A 21,707-nucleotide genomic window follows, 5' to 3' on the forward strand; every position below is an offset into this window, starting at 1 on the left:
AAAGAAGCTTGCTCTTTTTCTCAGAGACTCTACTTTCTCTCTATACTTATACTCGGCCACCCCCACCCTCTGAAGCTCACTGAAGGCGAGGAGCAGCTCCCAAATACACAACAACACACTATAATCAGTGTTGAGAAGGTGCTGGACTATCGCCTACATGGCATCTCTTCTGGAACCGTAATATTCTCTCCGGACCTTGTATTCCCTCTGTTCATAAAGTACTCAACATGTTATCCAGGAATCGGTTTGGAGAGTATGCAGTCAGAGATCGACACACCAAAATCGTCAAAATGATTATCTCTTTTTTCATGCTCCTGGCACGACTGGATCCAACGATAGCAATTTCTGTTAGGTAAGGATGACTTTTTTCTCTCTAAAGTAAGAAGTTTTGGATACTTCGAATGTTGGATCTTAAACATGAAGACACTGATGAAAACGTTTTAGAAAAACGGTACTGAATAAAACAAGTTTGCATTATTCCAAAATGATTAGAAGTAGTTTTACTGTATATCAATAACTTACATCTTTTAATTTCAGGAGATCTCTAAACACGTACCATCCAAATTTGGACGCTGAACCATATGGAATCATTCCTCCAACATATCCATATGACCCACACCCTCTCTCGACACCTGAATCAATCGTTCAATCGCCTCGACCTATTCATTGTAACAATCAGACAGAATATGAATGTGTATGTATGAAACCCTATTCATCGCCTCATTCGCCTGCCCAAACCATCTTTGCCGCTCCAGATTGTAGTGTGTTCATCAAGGTATTTTTCTATATTTCTTTTCGTTTCACTAGAGATATAGTAGAGCAAAAAACAAGTAATAGTGATGATGGTGATGAAGGGAGACAAAACAATTGTTCCTATTCTCTTTCTCCGGTGGTCTGGAACCCTTAGGTATCATCGGAGAAGGAAGGGCTTGTCGTTTTTCTTTTTTTTTCCAAAAAGAAAAGAGCCGACACAAAATATCGAGGGAAGACTAGTCCCAGGGGACATCCAAAAACTTATCATTTCTTCGGGTTTCCAAAAAACGGAAAAGAAAGATGGAGGTGTAGAGAGACTCAGATTGAAGGAAATATGATGCAGCTCATAGTTAGTATGACGTGTTTTTACTCCAGAGAATCGTGGATGTGTAGAGATATTAGGTCTAACTTTTGAAATGTGACATGCTGTCGATACCAAATATAATAGAAACAACTTCAAAAATCGAATCGTCTCGGTATGTCAGGGTAATCACTGGATGACTGTGTTTGGAAAGTTTCTCTTCCTCCAATACTCGATTTTTTTGTCGATCGACGCTCTGATGATTCTAAAACGTCGAAGTTCCTCATTCTTTGCCCTTTTCAATAGTCTTTCCTCTTTTAATTCACACTTCATCATTGAAAAGTTTGGCGGGCCAAACAAAAAATTCAAAAGAGACCTCTTCCTCTTTTTGGTTGGTGCCATTGAAAAAGACGAAGAAGAAAAAGATGGCGTCAGCTTCAACGCGACAAGCGTGGTGCAATGTGAAGCTGTGAAAAGATAGAGAGACGGCCAAAAACGAGTGAGGCTGTCTCTTTATTCACATACACAAGCACACAAAAAAACGACGATGACAACTTTGCAACGAGCAACGGAGAAAACGGAGCACATTGACGACTACAACGAATGGCGGCGGGAGAGGAAACTGACGATTTGCGAAAAGGAAGAACCGAGTGAATAGAAAAACAGAAACTCGGAGAAATCGTAAAATGGAACGATTGAGATTATTTCAGAAGGAACCAGAGTCAGATTTTTTTAAAGTTCTAAAACTTAAAAAAAATTTTTTATTGCTTTTAATCTGTTATTACAGTTCTCTTTCACTTTCTCTCAGAATGAAACAGATACATTTCTTTTCATCGTTCTCATCTAAATACCACGTTTTGCAAATTTCTAGCATAATTCAGACATGTGTTTATTATTTAGTTTCCATTGCCATACAAAGACAATTTTTGGGAAGGCAACAGATGGTGGGAAACCTGAGTAGACGATAGGATTGAGTTTCACTTTTTCGAATGTGATGAGGGTCACAAGACAATGTGAAATAGAAGGGGAGAAATAAAGATATCGTTTAATTTTCAGACGGACGATCTTCCAGTTGTTGATATGCGAATGCGACAGGTGAACACAGAGGCAAAGTTATATACCGGAGATAGTTATGAGGTAGAAAATCGAGAAGACACAGAACTCTAAACGGACTAATTACAGGAATATTTCAAGAGAAGAATCTCGACGATCGTTTCGCATTACTGTCAGCATAATGCAAATGAATGCCCGGGTGTTTCATTGCGAATGAGTCATGTGAGTCAGGTATTGCACGTTTTCTTTTCTTTTTCAATATCAAATAGAAATGATTTAATGTATGATAAAAACAGATATATCTATCTGCAGATATGCAAAAAGTTTTTCGAAACTTCAAAAAAATGCCGTGAGCTCAGCTTTTTATAAGCAAGAATGATTGACCAAAATAGGCTGAAAATGGCTGAAAGCACGACCATACTGATATTAAATAGAACTATGTAAAATTTAACCCACACGTCACGTATTTGTTGTCGTACTTCACCCCATTCAAAATTATATGGAATGCACTATCCAAACTCCTCGGTTATGATTTTCTTTCTGATTATACTATGTTTCGCAACAAAACTGTTCACTATCTTTTTGAAGGAAATGCTCCAAATTTTGAGCGATCAAGAGGCTGACGAACTAGATCTAGACAAATCGGTCGTGTATGCCGAACGTGATGAATCGGAACCACTTTTCACAAAGGTGCTTTTGAAAAATGAGATTATATTAGAAGATTTTGTATGGTATTTTTAATGTTTCACTCCTACTAGAAATTCGAAAGGTTCGGTTAGCTTTTCCAGATATCTCTCTTTTCAGGACAACGTTGTCATTCTGAGGATGGACCATTTACGAGGCAATCTCACAAGATTACTATTTATTCTGACGAAAAACGATAGGAATAATGGAATCATCAATGAAGACACTATTATCGATCCTGTCAAGGTTGCTATCATAAAAATAATATTTTAACTTAAGTTTGAATTTCAGATCAAATATATAATTGCAAGCCAAGTGGGGCCATTGTCTCGAGTTCTTGGAGGCATCAAAATCGACAGTGTTCGAACTGCAAAACTGAAACGAAACCCTGCTCTCGGTTCAATTAGCTACAGTACTCCGGAACAAAGACGGGAAAATGTGAAGGGCAATACAAAGTTGATACTTATTGTATCAGGAATTGTTTCCTTCTTTGGTATTACATACTGTATTGCAATATATCAATGCATCAAATGGTATCTGAATAAAAGCAAAGCAGCTAAAGAAGCAACACAAGCCGAACAGAGCCTTGTGGCAGCTGATACGAAGAACTACGGTACTTGTGAGATTAAGCATAGAAAACCATCAAGGAATGGACACATGGTTCATTCGGAAGAAAGAACTCCATTGACTTATGAACAAATAGATGAAGTTCCAGATGTAAGAAATATTATTCAGTACTGGTCTATACAAATAAACGTTTTTAGGATAACTCTCAGTCTCTGTCTCAGAGACAAATGCGTAATTGGTTCAAATGTGACGCTTCACAACTTCCCAGAGAACCTACATGCCCAACAAGTCTGGTGGAATCGTACCAACAAACACCTGCAGCGTCAAACACTACGCCCAATCCAACAAATGACTTTAAAGTGAAGGAAGAGTCACCGGTAAAACTTAACGTTCGCATTTCTTTCAATAAAATCGAAATTTTCAGATTCTCACAAAAAGTAAAGATGAAAAAGAATCGAGGAAACCGGTATCTCCAATGCTATCATCACAAGCAACAACAAGTTCAGAGGCAGTATTTCCTCCATCCAAAGATTTCTCAGATTATGTCGAAGATCAATATCATAAGAGCAGAGCTTCATCTAACAGTCCAACAGAAGAATTACAGAAGTCTCTGAATGAAGACCCATGGGATGATTTGAACGGAAAATACGTTCCACCTGTTGTGCTTTTACAATCGGATACACCTGATTTACCATTGACTATACAAAACCATTTGGGAAAACAAAAGTCTGACAATGATGATGTGGCAGTGAAGGGCTTACGAAGTAGTGAAAGTCCATCATTTGCCCGTCCAAGATCTAGGAGAGGAAGCCGAATAGATGAAATGGAAGGGCAGCTAGATTTAGCTGAACTCAAACCACTACAGTGAGTTTTTCTTCTCGATGATCTTGGTTGATACTATCGAAATCACAAATTATTTTCAGAACTGATGACCCTCTTGCTGAACCCATTGACGCCCCTGTTCCAATCAACAGCATTAAAGGATCAGTCGACGAAGAAGATCGATGGTCATCGAGTGAAGAAGGAGAAGTAGATGTCTACTACAAAATGAGTGACGATGAAGATGTCACTCGAGAAGAATTGGATTGGAAAAAAGCGATGGCAAAAGCTGAACTTGAAAAAGAAGCAGAATCTCAAGGTCGAACTCTTCCAGGTTCAGAAAACGTCGAAATCAACAAAAAGCGAACTGAAACTCCTCCTTCGTCTCCGATCCAAATTCATATTCAAAACCACTTGAATCATAATAATGATTCGGATTCAGAAGGTACGTTATATATTAGAATACTAGTTTCACTCCTCTTCACTCCAATTTGAATAAACTTCTAACCGTGTTCGAGTTTGTTTCCTTTATGTTCAAATATTTAGAAGAAGATGAACCGATTCCGGAAGAGGCGAAAGACGCCGAAATCGCAGAGAAAGACGACGACTTTGTTTACGAACGTCTTCGGGAAGAGCTTTCACCTCAACCACCGATAGTAGTGGATTTAGATACAACGGACTTAGACTTGGTACCAATAAAGGTAATAGTTTGATTTTTCAACTAAGTTTCCAATTCGCATGACAGTTCTAACACAACGAAAATTGACCGAACGTCTTTGGGGACACCATTTACTATTTTCAGTCACTACCACCACCACCGCCAGGAATGTTTCCTGATTCTCCACCTGAATCAGGATCAGGTTCAAACCAATTGCATCATCAACGGAGTCAAGAAATGAGTGAAGATGAAGATGATCTTCGATAACTAGCATCTAAACTTCCTCTTTAATTTCTTTGATATATGTATTTTTGACAGTTCAATTGCTCAAATCATTCTTTCAAACTTTGTTTTATTTTTTAATTCCAATCAAAACTGCTTAATTTTCCCTTTCTTCCCCGGTGTAGAATTGTAGACTTTATGCATAGAATTTATTTGTAGATTTGAATTATTCCACCAATTTGAAACTCAAACCAACCCTCTTTCCCCGTGTGCCTCTGAGATTTTTTGTGAATATTTTCGATTCTCCTATGAAGATTTTTATATTACTTTTCGAATGAACATACCGACGAATCCAATTCTAGCATCTCCGGTTTTAGCAACATCGAATCCTTCTCCTGGTCCACCACCTCCACCTTTTGGGGTGATCAAATCACGACGAAGTTTAGCGAGTTTAGCCTGAAAACAATCATAACTTCATTCCTTTACTCTCTGCGATTATGATTGCTAGTTTTATTGATAATATCCCCACAATTAATGAACAAAAAAACCAAATGCGTTTCTCTTTTATGTGGGTTTTTGCAAAAGGAAGATTATTGTTTTCCTACCAGTTGCTGCAGTTTGAAGTTCTTGATTCCCAGCTTACCTTCAGAATACCCAAGTGAGCATTTGTTGCCTTGTTCTTCTGAGTTCTAGCCATCTGAAAAAATTTATATATATATATATATATATATGAGAATAATGTTTTTTAATGCTTGACTTATACCTCGGCCTCAATGTCAGCGATTTTTTGAAGAACCGACATGGTTAACCGACTTTTTGAGGTGCTACGCTTCTCTTCAGCCTGAAAATGGAATAATGAGTAATCAAGACGGACCTATACAATTATTCAGCGCAAAAAGATTGAAATAAAAAAAGAAAACAGCAGAAAAACAGAGAAATTAGGAACTGAAACAATGGGAACATCTATTTTCTCAAAATATGAAAAATTTTTGGTCTGCAAACACGGAGCACTCAAACTCTGCGTACTCGGCGCCATACTCTACGACATTTCCTGTTTTCCACAAGTGAGTTGGTCGATTTTTCTAAAACTGATCATAAATTATGGATATTTCGAAGCTTACCGAAGTCAAAAAAGTAGATTTATGTAAAAAGTAAGTCGCATTTAGCACCCTTTTTCAAAAGTATGCCCTTTATTTGCAGATACTTCTTAATCGGAGCGTGTTTCTTGCCTCTTGTATGGGTCGTGAACACATTTTGGTTCTTTTCCGATGCATTCTGTAAACCGATCAACTGTCATCGGCGTCAAATTCGAAAATATGTTATTGGAAGTATCATTGGATCAGTGTTCTGGATTATACTTCTCTCTTCATGGGAGATTTTCTTTCAGGTGAGTGGTTTCTATCATTGTATCTGAAATTACCTAATTTCTTGATTGATACTGAAATACAGTTGGAAAATGGAATAATTCACTCAGATAAAATAGTTTTCCCATGAACTATTGCAAGTTTTAAATTATTATTTTCATGTTCTTCTTGTTATCCTGATACTTTTTCAGTACTATCGAGCTCAAGGATTGGTTTGGACCGACTATTTGACATTCGTTTTTCCGTCTGGAAGAGTATGACACCATTTAATTAACATCATTTCAATTTAATAACTCATCACATTCTCACAGGTTTTCATGTCTTTTATAGCAAATGATCTCAGTGTCTGTTTGCCAAATACTATTTTTTCGAATCACTCCATTTCAATTATCCAAGTTTTATTTTTTCGAATCACTCCATTTCAATTATCCAAGGTTTAATATGTTGAAGCGTATGTAATTTTTTTATAAAATCAAAAGGTTGTGACATCACAGTGGGGGAAAAAGCTAAGTCCAGATACTAACGGAAATGGTCGGAAGGGATAAATTGGGGAATGCGATTAGGCTTAATTTATATTAGTTCTTCAGCGAGTCTTCATCCTCATCATCTTTGGTGCTGACACTCATCGCAGAAATATTTGACTCGTCAATTATTTCTTGATCGTAGTCTTTTGGTTGACACTTAATAAGATCCACACGAACCAGATCCATCTGAAAATCGAAGACTGATAAAAGAAAGATCAGTTAGAGTACCTGTTGTTCTGGAACACTCCATGGTTTCCAAGTCGGATGATGCTTTTCCTTCCATTCTGTATATCCGAGACACGCTTTATGCAATTTCTTGATGACTTTCGGAGCGACAACTTTAGTGACTCTGTTCACAAGCCATGTTGGAAGTTTTCCTTTTGGATCAGAATGACTGATATAGATAACCTCGCATCCTTGTTCCTTTTCTTTAATTAAATAACCTGAGAGCAGTACAGTTGCTCTGATGCATCCTTTAGCTGGCGGATAATCTTCATGACAAACGGAATGGGAACAAATCAAACGATCTTTATCAGTTTCCAGCCAACTACGTTGCATCACAAAGTCTCGTGGGCGAATTGGAGCAACAGAGTTCACTGAAAATAAATTAGTTTTCAAAAATCAGTATATACCAAACATACATGAATAATAACAAACATCATTATTTGGATTGATAATTCCAATATTTTCCTGTTTGATCATATACTTGTCCCACTTTGCACGATAAGCTGAAGATCAAAATTTACATATTTTTGATGAAAAGGTCATACCAGAATCGTGAAGTACATCGTATGCAACCACAGCAGAGACATCTGGGAAAAGAGCGATTGCTTTAATCATCTGATAACTACTATTTTCAATATTTTGAGTGCAAATTGTGATGTCTTTCTTTTTATACACCTGAAAATGTTGAATGGTTTTCACATCGGATCGAATGAAGACAATCGAGACAATCTTAGTGCTTTACATTCAACTAACCTCAACCCATCCGTCGTTATCTTCACACAGATTTCGTACTTTCTCATAATCCGAATCCTCCCATACTCTTGCAACGTTGACCCGCATCACTACAGTAACTCGAAATAGTTTCTTCTCTGTGTAACTGATTCCACAATTATCTGAAATCAATGTTCCTGCAAAAAGTTCGAAACAAAAAGATTCAGAAATGGAAGAAAAGAATGAAATATGGGAGATCGGAGCGGGGAGGTGACAGTCGTAAATATATCAAAATGGAAAAAGTGGAAAAAACTGAGAGACGAAGAGAGATGAACCTCCCGTATAAGCACAGCTGTGAAACACCAAAAAAACTAGAAAAAGAGCTACGTGTAAATTGTTTTTTTTGGTTGGAGAAACTACTTATTTCATTCCGAAAGAGTAATGAAAGGAGAACATTGGAGACTACATATTCAGAAATTAAGAGTTGTTTGTAGTATGTTGCTTATGCTCGAAACAGATAGTTATCAAGAAGTGATATTCTACTTCGAAACAAATAGATTAGTATAGAACTGTCATATAGTTTCAACTATGTTGAGATGAAAAGTCGAAAGGAGAAGAATAGAATTCGGGAACAATGTCGGGTTGAAATGTGGAAGAAATAAAAGAAAAATGGAAGAAATACGGAGGGCGGATCATAAATTTTTAAGAGGCGAATCGAGAGAAAAAAGTCGAAAAGCGGAGGCGTTTTGCGGGGAAACGTTGGTTGGAAATGGACAAAAAGTCGAATGATTCGGAAATCTGTGACGTCGAATAAACATGATTTTTCTGAAAGTTTGGAGCAGGATGAGATGGAAAACAAGAGGAAGTTTTACTCGAGATTCTTCAAAATTAAGATGGAGAATGCTACATCTGAAGGATCTCCAGGTTGAATCGGTCTGGTGGTCCATTCAGCGCTTCTCACTAGGATAGAATGATGTAATCTAGTTTTTCCAAACCAAGCATCTCAGAATTTATTCGTAGAAGATGAATGCGATATTGTAAATCAAAACATTTTCAAAGGGTATTGACATCTCATATAGTGAAGAAAAGTAAATCTGCTCTATGCTTATGAGAAAAAGTTTTCAGTAGACAAGGAGTCATTAATGATTTCTATTAGTTAGTGTCAAATTATGCGGGTTGAATTCTCCAGAGAATCCAGACAACATATGACGTGTTTTTCAATCTTTGAAGTCATGTATAACTCTTGGCAGTTGTACTTTCAGATTAATTAAAGTATCAAAAGAGACGAATACAAAAATACGTCTTCTAGAATTCCATAATTTTCAAACTAGTGACATCATCAGCATCTGGAAAATGTAGAAATGACGCCAAAATGAATGCTTAATCAAAAAAAGAGAAAAAACATTGAGTAGAACACAGGAAATAGAGAAGAGAGCATCAGAAATTACGGAAAGAAAGTGGGCGGATTCTGAAGTGAGTCTAATGAGGTTTGGATACTTTACATAAAAATTCAAAGATTATGGTTAAGACACATTAGTCGTTTATTTCAAATCTGCTATCGTTGGCGCAATAGACGGAGCTCGGTCAGGTACCACAGGACCAACCCCATTCTCATTTTTAGGAATGATGGCGCCTAGACTGATATTGGGATTTCTGCAGAATACATAGCCTATGCGATTCGGCAACTAGGTTTAGACATTCTCTATAATTAGTCTTTGCCAAAGTTTTAAGTCTATTTTAGGAAGTTCCTATTTGTTCGATGCTGAGAAACCAAATCCGAGAACTACAACTGGATCTGTTATTTTCTCATCTTTCAACTAGAATCTGCAATTACCAGTTTGACAGTTTTGAAGAAAGCACTTTCAGATATGTTTTAGTTTGACGGAAACTAAAGAAAATTGTAAAATTGTTAATTGCAGATTAAAATATGAGCAACTTACTTCAAACTAAATACTAAATGCTAAACAAAAACCTGGAAACAACAAAAAGGATAATAAAAAATAATTGAGGAAGAGAGAAGAGAGACAAACCAAATACACAGACATCTGTGTCTGCTCTCTCTCTTCATTAAAGGAAAGCCATATGGAAGAAAAAGAGAAAAATTGAGCAAAAAGTGAGTGTGAATGGACGGAAAACGACGGAACAGAGAAAGAGAAAAAGAGAAAGGAAAAGGCAAATATATAGAAAGTGAACGAACACGGAAATCATGCAAAAATGGACAAAAGAAACGGAAGTGAAGTGGATGGGTGGCATATTGGCGTCTATTATATCTAGTGAAGTTCTAGAAGTTTTCAGTTTTTGTTTCCCCTCATACTTTTCTGAAGAATAAACACGTTTGGTAACTGTAACTGGTTACTGTATTAAACTCTCATCGGTTTGGTGAGTTTTAAACTTTTAAAAAACAGAATCTGAACTTGAAAAATGATAGGAAGATCAATCTTATGATCACCTGAAGACTATCAGTTTCGAAAGAAGATTCAGGCACAAAAAATCTAATTATAGATGGATGAACAATGATTTTCAGAAGTCCGAGTCTTTCAATTCAAGTATGAATGATTCGAAACACATCTATTTGTTTCTTAAAATCCACAGGGAGCTATATTTTTCTGATGTCGAACATTTGAATAAGAGTGGAAGTAAAACTAAAAAATGAAATGGATACATGTCACTCTCGTTTTAAATGACTGGTGAGAGGAAAGAAAACGAAAAATTCGAATTAGGAAAACGGATATTTTCGTTTATTTTTTGAAGTAAAAGAGTGTTTTAACGGGGACTCTTTCCTGATTCTATTTAGTTTTAAATCGATGAAATTCAGTAGAAAATACTTGAAAATTAATATTCGAAAGCCATGAATATTCGAAGAAATATCCAAGAGGAATAGACGGAGAGAAAACGAAAAAAAGAAGAGGACCTAATTGAATTTTTGGAGAATGAGATGAGAGATGAGAAGATGTTAACAGAAGAGAAAATATCGAGACTGAGAGTTTTAAAAATGGGGGAAGAAGCACAAATTCGTTCTGTTTACAGTAAACATGAATGGGTTCAGGAATATTAGGTTTACAGGATCAATTTCCAATTACAAGTGTTTTATGACAACGGTCTAGTATTATAATAATGAACCACGTGTTTCTAAATTATTCAAATGATATCTTCACAAATAGAACAACAAACATATGATCTTTGAGAAATTCTCGAAACGACGATTTAAAAAAAAATAAACAGACAAATACTTTGAAAAAAGCGGTCCATTTCCACCCACATTCATATTTCCATAATCCAATTGCCGATGGGAAAATTCCGAAAAAAAAAATTGACAATGACGTTTTCTGGATAGGAAAGGAAACCAAAAGGACGATAAAAAAAGGAGAATGGTTTTTGAGAGTTTTGTTTCATGGCAATTCTAAATCAACACCGTTCAAGAAGGCACTGGTGCACCTCTGACGCGGATTGAGCATTTTAATTTCTTTGATTCAACTCAATCTCAAAATGAAAATGATGTGAAGTATTTCTAGTTTTCTGCCTAATAAAACAAATTGGAGAGAAAAGGACACGAACAAAAAGCAAACAAAACTAAAAACGATGATGATCTTTCTATGTATTTGTGTCGAATGTACTCAGGTCGAGTGCAGATTTAAACTAAACTTCAGATGAATCATATTAAATATGGGTCACATGACATGAGATGTTAATCAATTTAGGTAAAACTCGGAAAAAATTCAAAATATAATATTCGAGACCGTTTTCCAACTTTTCTCTATTATCAGTTGATGATGAAGCGACTGAAAATGGGTTAAGTATATGAAATGATATGATAACGATTGGGCGAAAAAAGATAACCTTTCAATTTTTCAAGAGAAAAATGTACTTTTAATGTAGGGGAATATTAAGGTAAATTTTTAAAAAGTGTTTCTGAATTACGGATTACAAATTTGAGAAAAAGATGCAAAAATTACAATGAAGATCAGTATAGTTTTTCTTTTGAGTGAAATAAACACTTTGTTCTGAAAACAATAATTTTTAAATTCTATATCAGACCAATTCATTAGAGTTTGATGTCCTTAGAATAGTGAGTCTAAAACTAAACGTTCGGGAAATATTGGTGAGAGACTCCGTTTCATTGTAGTACTAATGTACTTTACTACTACCCTGGCACTTCATCTTCTATTCCGGTTCCAAATTGCGTTTAAAGAAGAGTCGCGCTTTAGGATAGTTGGTTGGGGGCCCAAATTTTGAGAAGACTTATTACTTTTGCTCAAAACTTGTTTCATATGCCGAAAACTATCGAAGAGAGTAACGAGTTTCAGAAATGTAAGTTCGTCATTCACGAACACATCATTAAAAAAAAGACAACTATCTTTCTTCAAGATTTAAAAAATCGTGTTCCACATATTTATTTTGAACAAAAAAACGTTAAAAACAGACCGAATACATTTGAAAATCACTTTCGTCAAACCACCAGCCGAAAGAGCTCGTTGATTTACATCATTTTCAATGCTTATGCTATGCTCATTTTCTATGCTTTTCTATGCTTGTTAATCTTTCTTTTCATCTTTTTATTTTATTTTTATGATCAAAAAACTGCCCGCGAGAAACAAATTGAAAAACTTCATTTCTGATTGCTTTTGGGCCAATAATTTACAGTTGAGTAGGGGTATTAAAATGGACTATTTTGGATGGAGGATTCTCGGAACAACTATCAAAGGGAGAAGAATTCAAATTTAAATGAGAACAACTCAAAAAAACTAATAAAATTATTATTGGAGACAAAAGGATAATAGTAATCGAAAGAGAGCGTTTGTCGATATGGTATACTGGGATAGGTGGATGTTAAACAGAAGGGGGTATATCACGATTTAAAAATGTTTCAGTTTACAGAGAGGAGGGGGAGCCAAAGGAATTAATTACAATAGAGACATGAACAGGGACATTGTGACAACGGAAATTGGGTGGAGAAGTGAAGAAAGGGAAGATCTAATTCATCGAATGAAGAAGGACGATGATCTAATCACATCTGAGATTTGATCGATTAGGTAATCTCTTGCTCTCTTTTCTCGTCTTGCGCGAATAGCCAATTGGATGAGAGCAGCTGAAAGAACATGTTTTAATTGTATTGTCACTCAAAACTTCTGAACTTACTTGTTGCATATTCCATCTATATTTTGATTTAAACTGGAGTAAACCAGCTAGAACCTCGCTGATGAGATTTTCGTGTCGATTTTCCATCGATCTGTCTTTTTCTCCACTCTTCCAACCGGTCCATTGAACGCTCTCTTCGCTGTTAACATCTCGTAGAGCACGCAACCCATCGCCCAAGAATCAACTGCGAAGCTGTTTGATTCGCCGAGAAACATCTCGAGGGCCATGAAGGCGGAGGTCCCACATACGGTCCCACCTCTAGAAAAAAAGATTGACAATCGTTTAGATTTCAGAAAAATGTATTAAGAATTCAGAATCCAGTACCCGGTATTCAGAATTTAGAATCCAAGATTCAGAATTCAGAATCCGAGAATTTCGAATACAGGATCCGGTTTCAGAATCTAGAATCTGAGATTTAGAATCTAGAATCCGTAATTCACAATCCAGAATTCGAAAATTTAGAATACAGAATCCGGGATCAGAATCTAGAAGCAGAAAAGAAACGTTTTGAACACTTACTCATAGAAGGTCGACACCCCAAAATCCCCCAACTTCACGTCCCCCTCGCTTATCAGGATGTTCTCCGGTTTGCAGTCTCTATGTCTCCCTGTGACGATCTTGTATCAATCCTGGTCAATCTTGTAACTCTGGTGTCCGGACACCAAACAGCAGTGTGTTCTCAGATATCGGGTTATAACAGCTGCAAATCAGTTCTTCTGTGTTTCTTGCTGATGGAAAAGAAAAGATTCAGAATTCAGAATCCGATATTCAAAATTCACTATTCGAGAATTTAGAATACAGGATACGGAGTCAGAATCTAGAATCCGAGATTCAGAATCTAGAACTCGTGGTTCAGAATCAGGAATTTAGAATACAGAAAACAAAATTCATAACTGAGAATCCGAGAATACAGAATCAGGGAATTCAGAATCCAGAACCCAGTATTCAGAATCTAAAATCCTAGAATTTAGAATCCAGAATCCGGGAGTCAGAATCCAGAACCCAGTATTCAGAATCTAGAGTTCTAGAATTCAGAATCCAGCATCTGAGGACTCAGAATCCCGGGCTCAAAATCTAGAAGCAGAAAAGAAACGTTTGAATACTTACTCCTCGAAGGTCGAGACCCCAAAGTCCCCCAACTTCACGTCCCCCTCGCTTATCCGGATGTTCTCCGGTTTGCAGTCGCGATGGATCATTTTCTTCCGATGGCAATATGCCAAGCCTTCGCCAATCTCCTTCATAATCCTTGAAGCGTCGTATTCTTCCATCTTTCCACATGATTCCAGGACAGCTGCGAGCGTTGTGGACATCATTTCCATTACCAAATAGACTCGATCCGGCGATTTGAAGTAGTCGTAGATTTGGATCAAGTTCTTATGGGAGACCTTCTTCATGTTAAGAGCTTCTCGGTTCGCAATAAATTGCTCATCCATTCTCCTCGATCTATCCAGGATCTGAAAGTGTTAACATGTAATAAACACGCTTTTGAAGATGCAAAACTCACCTTGATAGCCACAAACAGTCCACTTTTTTTGCATTTGTATGCTGCCACAGTTCCAAATCCACCCTTTCCAAGATCTTTCATGTATTCGTAATTTTCTATTTTTGAATCACTCTCGACTTTCTCCACTTCATTTTCTTTCTTCTGCTCCTCCTTATATTTATCCTCATGCCGTTTAGCTTCTTGCAGAGCACCTTTCAGATTCTTGTCCGATTTCTCAGTTTTCGTCTTGTATTGATTGGATTTGTAGAGTTTGAGGGTGGCAGTCTTGAAGTAGGATCTTCTGAAAATTGATTCCTAGAATATCTCCGTTTGAGCCGAGAATACTCCCAGAAAAAACGAATTATAACGAAAAAGAGCACTCTCGAAACTTGTCGTGGATATCCTCCTTCGGATATATCCACGACCTATCCTTAAATGAGATTCTTCTCGGGAATCTCTCAATTTCCTCACTCTTCAATGGATTCTTCAACCCATCGAGTACAAATCACCAAGGGAAGGATAATTCGTGATGGCCGTGGACGAGAAGCTCGTGGAAGAGGATGCAAACGCGCTCGACGGCAGCGAGGGAAAACAATTGATTCAATTGCCGCCGCCGCTACAATATCTCTAGCACTCTCTCATTTCCACTCGCTATTTCTCCCACAGTTTCTAGAACTTTTCCTACGAGACTCCGCCCATCACCTCTCACACATTTTAGGATTTCTTCTAATAACTTCGCCTTAACTTCACCCGTACCATCACACTTCTCACAATTCCCCACTTCTATTATTCACTACTCTAATATTCTGGCCACAATTCCACTAATTCCTTCACCATTCTGATGTACTCCTCGACCAAAGCATTCAATAAATGGGTGCACTGATACCACCAACTCTAGCGATACTACATTCATAATCACATCGGATAAATCTCGGTTGGATTGGAGGCCTCACCAGCCACACATCTTTCCAATCCTCCACAAAACTCCCAGTTTCCAATATCTATCCGCAAATTACGAGGAAAAAAGACTCCTTGGCGGATTGTGAGCCGATTTTATTTATTTATTTATTTATTATTTTTCAAGAATAAGGGACTATAAAATAATCATAGAATCCTTGAACATGCTGCTCACGAGGCAGTTTTGAGTAGAAAAAAGGAAAAATCAAGGGAAATAGCAAAGAAAAATAACAGGGAAAAGGAAAAAACTGGTACATATGTACAACTAGTAAGGATCATGAAACATTAGAACCGGGTGATTGAGTTATAATTTATAACTTATAAAGTAAAATAATAAACTGGGAAGGGAGGGAAAAGAATTTACATTGTTGGTAATAGCATTCCAATATGGAATAGTAAAGGAGAAAACAATTATCTGATTGGGGAGAGATAGATAAGAACCATGGGTCTTCTAGGAGAGTCTGACAGTCTGACAATGGTATTAAGAAAGGAAAAGTGAGATGGCAGCAATGAATTTGTAAAGAAAAAGCAATTGTTCTTTGAGTATACGGTGTCTAATGGAGTGCATTGAGAGGAGTTCCAAGCGATGCGAGTAGGAAGAAAAAGAGATGTTGCATCGCTGGAGAAATTTTCCAGAGTATACTCTGAGGGTGGATTCCAGAAGTCTAGAGAGACGCGATGAAGGGGAAAAGCATACTTGCAACGGGCCGGGTCACAGTACAAAAATTTGAAATTTTGAATTTTTTTGAAAATTTTTTCGATTTTTTCGCAAAAAAGTCGAATTTTCGACTATGTTTTTACATATCGATAAAACTCAAGTTTACATAGGATTTTTGACTATTTTTGATAAAAATTTCGAAAAATTTTGTGAAAAAATTGTGCTCATTTTTTGACTCCGGGCCGGCAACTTTCTCTACCGGGCCGGGCCGATATTTTGCAAGTATGGGGAAAAGCAGAAGATAACAGAACAATACTCAAGAATAGGAAGAACATACGTTTTGAATAGGAATGAGTAGAAAGCAGGGTTGTTAGACTTGAAGGATTTTAAGATCTGGGAGGAACGAAGTTGGGCTAGAGCCACGGGTTAATGTGAGCACGGAACTTGAGATCAGGTTCAACAAGCAGGCCAAGATCACGAACTGAGTTGGAGTCAGGAATGGGAGAACCCGCAATAAGAAACTGATGATGCGAGTTGAGCGAGCCTAAGCGAAGCAAACCAGTTTTGGAATGGGCATGAGGAAGGAAATTGGATTCAGCCCAGTTGGAGACTAAATCAATGCAAGCTTGAAGACTAGAAGGGAGGTGAGAGTAGATTTTAATATCATCAGCATAGGCAGCCACATGCAGGTGAGGAATATCATTCAAACTGAGTAACAGATCATTAATGAACAGTCTAAAGAGTAAAGGGCCCGACACGGATCCTTGGAGAACCCCCGAGGAGATAGAAGAGGAAGAGGGATTCATGAAACTATTGACTTTAACGGAAAAGGATCTAGAGGTAAGAAAGTCCGAACACCATGCTACAATGGGAGCGGAAATGCCAAAAGAGGAAAGCTTGTTGAGAAGAAGGTTGTGGGGATCTTTGTCAAAAGCTTTCTGTAAATCAAAGAAGACTACATCTAGAGATTTGTGAGTTTTCAGAATAATATTGTAATTGGCTAATGAACTGAAAGCTTATGGGCAAAATCAGATTTGATGCGGTTACAGATGATGCGCTCGAAGATTCTAGAGAAGGGATCAGTAAGGCTAATTGGACGGTAGTTATTAGGAAAACTGAAATTACCTTTCTTCAGAACAGGAACAGAACTCAGAACAGAATTCAGAACAGGTGACTACAGCTTTTTTCCATGAGTGTGGGACAGTAGAAGTGCGGAAAGAATCATTGAAGACAATGGATAGGGGAAGGACAAGAGAGGTGGCGCATTTCTTAATAAGAAGAAAGTTGGCAAGATGGGGTGAGAAACCACAGCAGGGCGGAAGTTTTCGTAAGGAGTTCTCAATTACCAGGGTTGGGGAATCCCGGGCCGGGCTGACAGAAATTTTTTGCCAGCCCGAATTCAAAAAATGTCCGCAATTTTTTCACATATTTTTTCGTAATTTTCATTAAAAAATAATCAAAATGCTCCAAAATTCTCGTACACTTCAGTTTTATCGATATTCCAAAACATTAAAAAATTCGACTTTTTTGCAAAAAAAATTCAAAAAATTTCAAATTTCTATGGGAGCAAGGCCAATCGGGCCGATCGGGCCAGGCCGGGCTGAGAAAATTTTTTCTGTCGGCCTGGCTCGGCCCGGTCCGGCCCGGAATTTCCCAACCCTGTCAATTACCCACGGTACAGCCGATCTGTGAATGAGAAAAATTCTGGTTGATAAACTGAGTGTATTCGAAAAATAGGTGTTTTCAGTTCATTTTTGAAAACAATAACTCTAGAAATATCCAACCGAAAAATTTAGGAAAACTCACATGTGTTACTGATCACTTTCCCGAAAAAAACTGTGTGTCAGGAGAGGAAGGTTATTACTTTCCATTCAAAAATCTTTTCACGCGTGAATTTTTAATTTGTTTTTCATTATCGTGAAATTCCACGTTTGATGGCGTAATCGGCCCCTAAAATCATTCTAGGAGACTTTGATAATTGTGATATTGGACGTTCATGAAAAAATCAAAATAATTCTCTGCTGGACGTGAAAAATAATTAAATTGAAAGTAGGGTGTCGAGTCAGTTCATCGTGATGGTTTACTACAGATTAACGAGTGCATTCCTTTCTGAATCATTCTTTTCTACTAGTCAATCGAAGAAGACGACGATTCGAAAAATGAGAGGATGTGGACAAGGAAGTAAACTCCAATATCTATATATATATATATATATATATATATTCAATTTTACGTTTCAGAAAACCATTCGGATCATTCCGACATCGGGTCATATAACTGTCCATCTAATCGAGATCATCACGATTCGTCTCATCGAAATCTGTTAGTCTTAATCATACTATTAAAATTAAATACATTTTCAGACATCAAAATGAAATGTACGTGTCTCCATCAGTTATGATGGTAATGCGTCATTCAGAAAGAGTTGATGACTGTTGTCCAGGATGGATCGAGAAGTGCAATAAAGAGGGAAAATATGAACCATTCGATCTGAATATGCCCTCACGTCTTCCGATTCAACGCCCATTGAAAGATTATACAAGAGATACTTGTCTCACCAGAAGTGGTGTTGTTCTTGCTCAAATGGTTGGAAGAGGTCTTCTTATGACTGATAATACTCCAGGTTTCTGTCTAGAATCTTCCGTTTCTAAACAAAATAATTCAGATGTAATCTATTGTTCTCCATCTCTTCGCTGTATTCAAACGGCCACGTGGGTTCGTGAAATGTCCGGAAGTAAATCGTTGATTCGTGTTGAACCTGGTCTCTTTGAAAACTTCCATTATCCACACGGAGTTCCTCGATTCATTACTCAACTCCAGCGTCACGTCTTCCCAGTTGACAAGACGTTCCGCCCATTTCTTTCATTGGAATCAGTGGTTGGACGACAAGAAACAAACGATGATTACAATGAAAGAATCAAAATGATTCTGAATGCGATAGCTGAACAATCGGAAGTATCTCATTATGAAAAACAATTGAAAGTTCTTGTTGTTGCTCATGCATCAACTGTTGATATGGCTGTTGGACTATTGAGAGATAAACCGAGAAAAACTGTTGATATGGAGTTGGATAATATCGCAATTCCAGTTCCATATTGTTCTTTAGCTTATCTCAAAAAGGTTTGTATTACAATAGTCAGAATCAAGAATGTTGTTATACTTTGTTTTAGAAAAACTCCTACTGGATTCCATCTGCTCATCAAATTCCTCCAGTTACTTATGAATTTCTGTCCACAAAGTACAATCATTACTTCGTACATCGTCCTTGATTCCAATACAGTGAAATAAAAGAGTCATCTTTCTTATTTTTTCGAATGTTTTTGTTTATATCTGGAAACAAATCATCTACTTTTTCAAAATAACCGTTTATAATGTAGAAGATCACTATTAAGCAGCTGACACTATCCGAATTCCACCGGCATTTGTTCCTCGCATGACGACACTCCGCCAACTTCCTGAACCCATGACTTCTCGAATGGAAAAAGGGGTAACAGTTTTCAGGGAAGACTAACAAGCATCTGTTTTAAAATTAAATCAAATCCCCTGTCTGAATCTCAAATCTTTAAAATAATGATTCGCTAACAATCATATTTAAGTTTTCTATTCATTCGCCTGTCTGTCTCTCTCCCTTTGATTTCATCCAAATTGCATCTGTCTTTCTCATTCCAAATGAACAAATTAGTCATGGCTCACTCGTTACATTCAGGTCGGCATCAAACTAAAGAAGATGAAAAAAAGGCAAATAATATTAACGATCCGATGATTTTATCACTTTTCTGTTCCGGCTGTGATGGTTATTTAGAAAAGAAAAGGTTCAATTCGTCTCTCGATATCCAAAGAAAGAGAAAATTAAATTGTATCACAATCCAATCATTTTTCCAACAAATTGTGTTCGTTTATTTCTGTTTCCGTTCCACTCTTCTCTACGCCTCCTCTCTCCGATTTCTCATCATTTCAGAATTCGTAAAAAAGAAAAAGTGAAGAATAGGAGATGCTGTACAGCTATTATTCAAGAAAAAAAACTAATTCTACATATTTATAAAATTCCTAGCATTTTTGGACTGTTTTTTTAAATACAAATGCTAACTATTTGAAGCTGTCTCCCGATGGGTTGAAGAATCCATTGAAGAGTCACACTGCTGTTTGGTGTCCGGACACCAGAGTTACAAGATTGACCAGGATTGATACAAGAAGCTGTCTCCCTAGTAAATATTGCTAGACTCCAGTAAAGCATGAAACATTCTAAGAACTACCGTACTCTACGAGTTCACCCACTGATCTATGATTTTTCGAGTATTCAAAAACTTGGAATAAAAGTACATAGAGTACATTCCAGTAACCGGAATACATTCTCTCCTCCTCCGACCACTAATTTGGCTTCTTTTGACAGACCGCCCGCAAAGTTTACGCTGCTCCGAGAGCAAAACCTTCTCTTTTCTTTCGTCCACTTCTTCTTTTCTCCTTTTTCCCATTATTGAGGAGTCGTTTAGCCAGTGCCCACTTCTTTTTCACTTTCAATTCTTCACTATATTAGCCGTATTTTTCAGAACACCTTCCATAAAAGAAAAGTGTTCTTTTGTGATTCCTAATTTTAGATTCGAAGTCTCTTTCCTTTCTTTTTTCTTTCTCGAGCAACAATTGTTTTGTTTCACGATGAGATGGAAAAGAGTATCTGTTGTGACAATCTTTTCTTTTCAAACCAAGATTACTCTCGGCTCTTCCATTGCTTTTTTGTTTTTCTTCCGTCTCTTCTTCTTTCTTTTCCAAACAATGTTGCCCACTCTTGAAATGTTTTTCTAACATATTCAGATTGAAAAAAAGGAAACTGACATGTGTAAATGGGTGTGAATCGTTGTGTATACGTTTTACTATCACATAAAAATCTTTATTTGCACTCTTACTTTCGCTTCCCTCTCCTCAGCTTTTCCTTCACTTTTTATTCGATTCGCATTCGGTTTTCAGATATTCCATTAACAATATTATGTTTCTTTAGGTTTCATGTGACTTACAACCCAGAAGCCTGAATATTCTTATTCATTCTCATAAAATTCTGTTTCTAGTCAGGAACAAAGAACTCTTTATGCCTTTCGAAGGTAGTCTTATCAGAAACGGAAAACATTTCAATTCCAATAAAATAATCAGAAATAAATTTGACCAGGTGTTCCTATTCGCAAATATGATCAAGTACCAAACTTACTGAAAGTTGAAATTTGAATCAGGGTTACGATAGGTCATATCCGAATGAAATTTCATAAAATATTCATTCGTTTCTTGAAGAGAACTCGAAATATTTCGTTTTTTGTAGGAGAAGAGCCCCGAAAACATCAATTATGAATGTAGACGTGAAACTATTCACCCTCATTTTCCGTTGTTCCATAACAATTTTAGAAGGAATCGAAACGAATAGAAAAGAAGAAGTTAGTCAGTGAGTCTAATCTCATTGTGTTCGTTTTCGTTGTGGGGCGGTAGTAGCTTGTCTTCCGAAATGCAATTTGTCTTTTCGTTTCGTTTTCTTCTTGTAAAAGTAACCGAACTTTTGGGAGAGTAATGTGTAGTTCATTCGAATCGACTCACTGTTTTCCTCAGAATGAA

The 21,707-nt window shown here is 37.0% G+C and overlaps 4 protein-coding genes and 1 pseudogene across 5 annotated transcripts; 2 read left to right on the forward strand and 3 right to left on the reverse strand.

Annotated features, from left to right (window-relative positions):
- Positions 1-227: 227 nt before the first annotated feature.
- Positions 228-5,102, forward strand: GCK72_010294 (uncharacterized protein; the record flags this gene model as incomplete). The annotated part of the gene is made up of 12 exons (XM_053727786.1): positions 228-352; positions 538-775; positions 2,111-2,191; positions 2,237-2,329; positions 2,696-2,797; positions 2,912-3,037; positions 3,083-3,508; positions 3,556-3,735; positions 3,783-4,222; positions 4,282-4,622; positions 4,724-4,878; positions 4,980-5,102. 12 exons carry the CDS (start codon positions 228-230, stop codon positions 5,100-5,102), a joined length of 2,430 nt encoding a protein of 809 aa, XP_053587363.1.
- GCK72_010295 (uncharacterized protein) lies at positions 4,976-5,859 on the reverse strand (the record flags this gene model as incomplete). The annotated part of the gene is made up of 4 exons (XM_053727787.1): positions 4,976-5,022; positions 5,402-5,513; positions 5,701-5,754; positions 5,821-5,859. The coding sequence occupies 4 exons, from the start codon at positions 5,857-5,859 to the stop codon at positions 4,976-4,978; spliced, it is 252 nt and encodes an 83-aa protein (XP_053587364.1).
- Positions 5,860-6,158: 299 nt separating this feature from the next.
- Positions 6,159-6,681, forward strand: GCK72_010296 (uncharacterized protein; the record flags this gene model as incomplete). Its single annotated transcript, XM_003104116.2, has 3 exons — positions 6,159-6,208; positions 6,258-6,444; positions 6,613-6,681. The coding sequence occupies 3 exons, from the start codon at positions 6,159-6,161 to the stop codon at positions 6,679-6,681; spliced, it is 306 nt and encodes a 101-aa protein (XP_003104164.2).
- A 315-nt stretch (positions 6,682-6,996) lies between these two features.
- Positions 6,997-8,010, reverse strand: GCK72_010297 (uncharacterized protein; the record flags this gene model as incomplete). The annotated part of the gene is made up of 5 exons (XM_003104076.2): positions 6,997-7,131; positions 7,174-7,541; positions 7,587-7,673; positions 7,716-7,845; positions 7,924-8,010. The coding sequence occupies 5 exons, from the start codon at positions 8,008-8,010 to the stop codon at positions 6,997-6,999; spliced, it is 807 nt and encodes a 268-aa protein (XP_003104124.2).
- A 5,054-nt stretch (positions 8,011-13,064) lies between these two features.
- Positions 13,065-15,464, reverse strand: GCK72_010298 (annotated as a pseudogene). The gene is made up of 4 exons: positions 15,454-15,464; positions 14,522-14,801; positions 14,125-14,471; positions 13,065-13,275 (listed from the first exon to the last, which is right to left on the reverse strand). Coding segments are annotated over exons 1-4 (849 nt in total).
- Positions 15,465-21,707: the final 6,243 nt, after the last annotated feature.

The sequence above is a fragment of the Caenorhabditis remanei genome, chromosome III, assembly GCF_010183535.1.
Source record: "Caenorhabditis remanei strain PX506 chromosome III, whole genome shotgun sequence".
NCBI classification, from domain to species: Eukaryota; Metazoa; Nematoda; class Chromadorea; order Rhabditida; family Rhabditidae; genus Caenorhabditis; species Caenorhabditis remanei.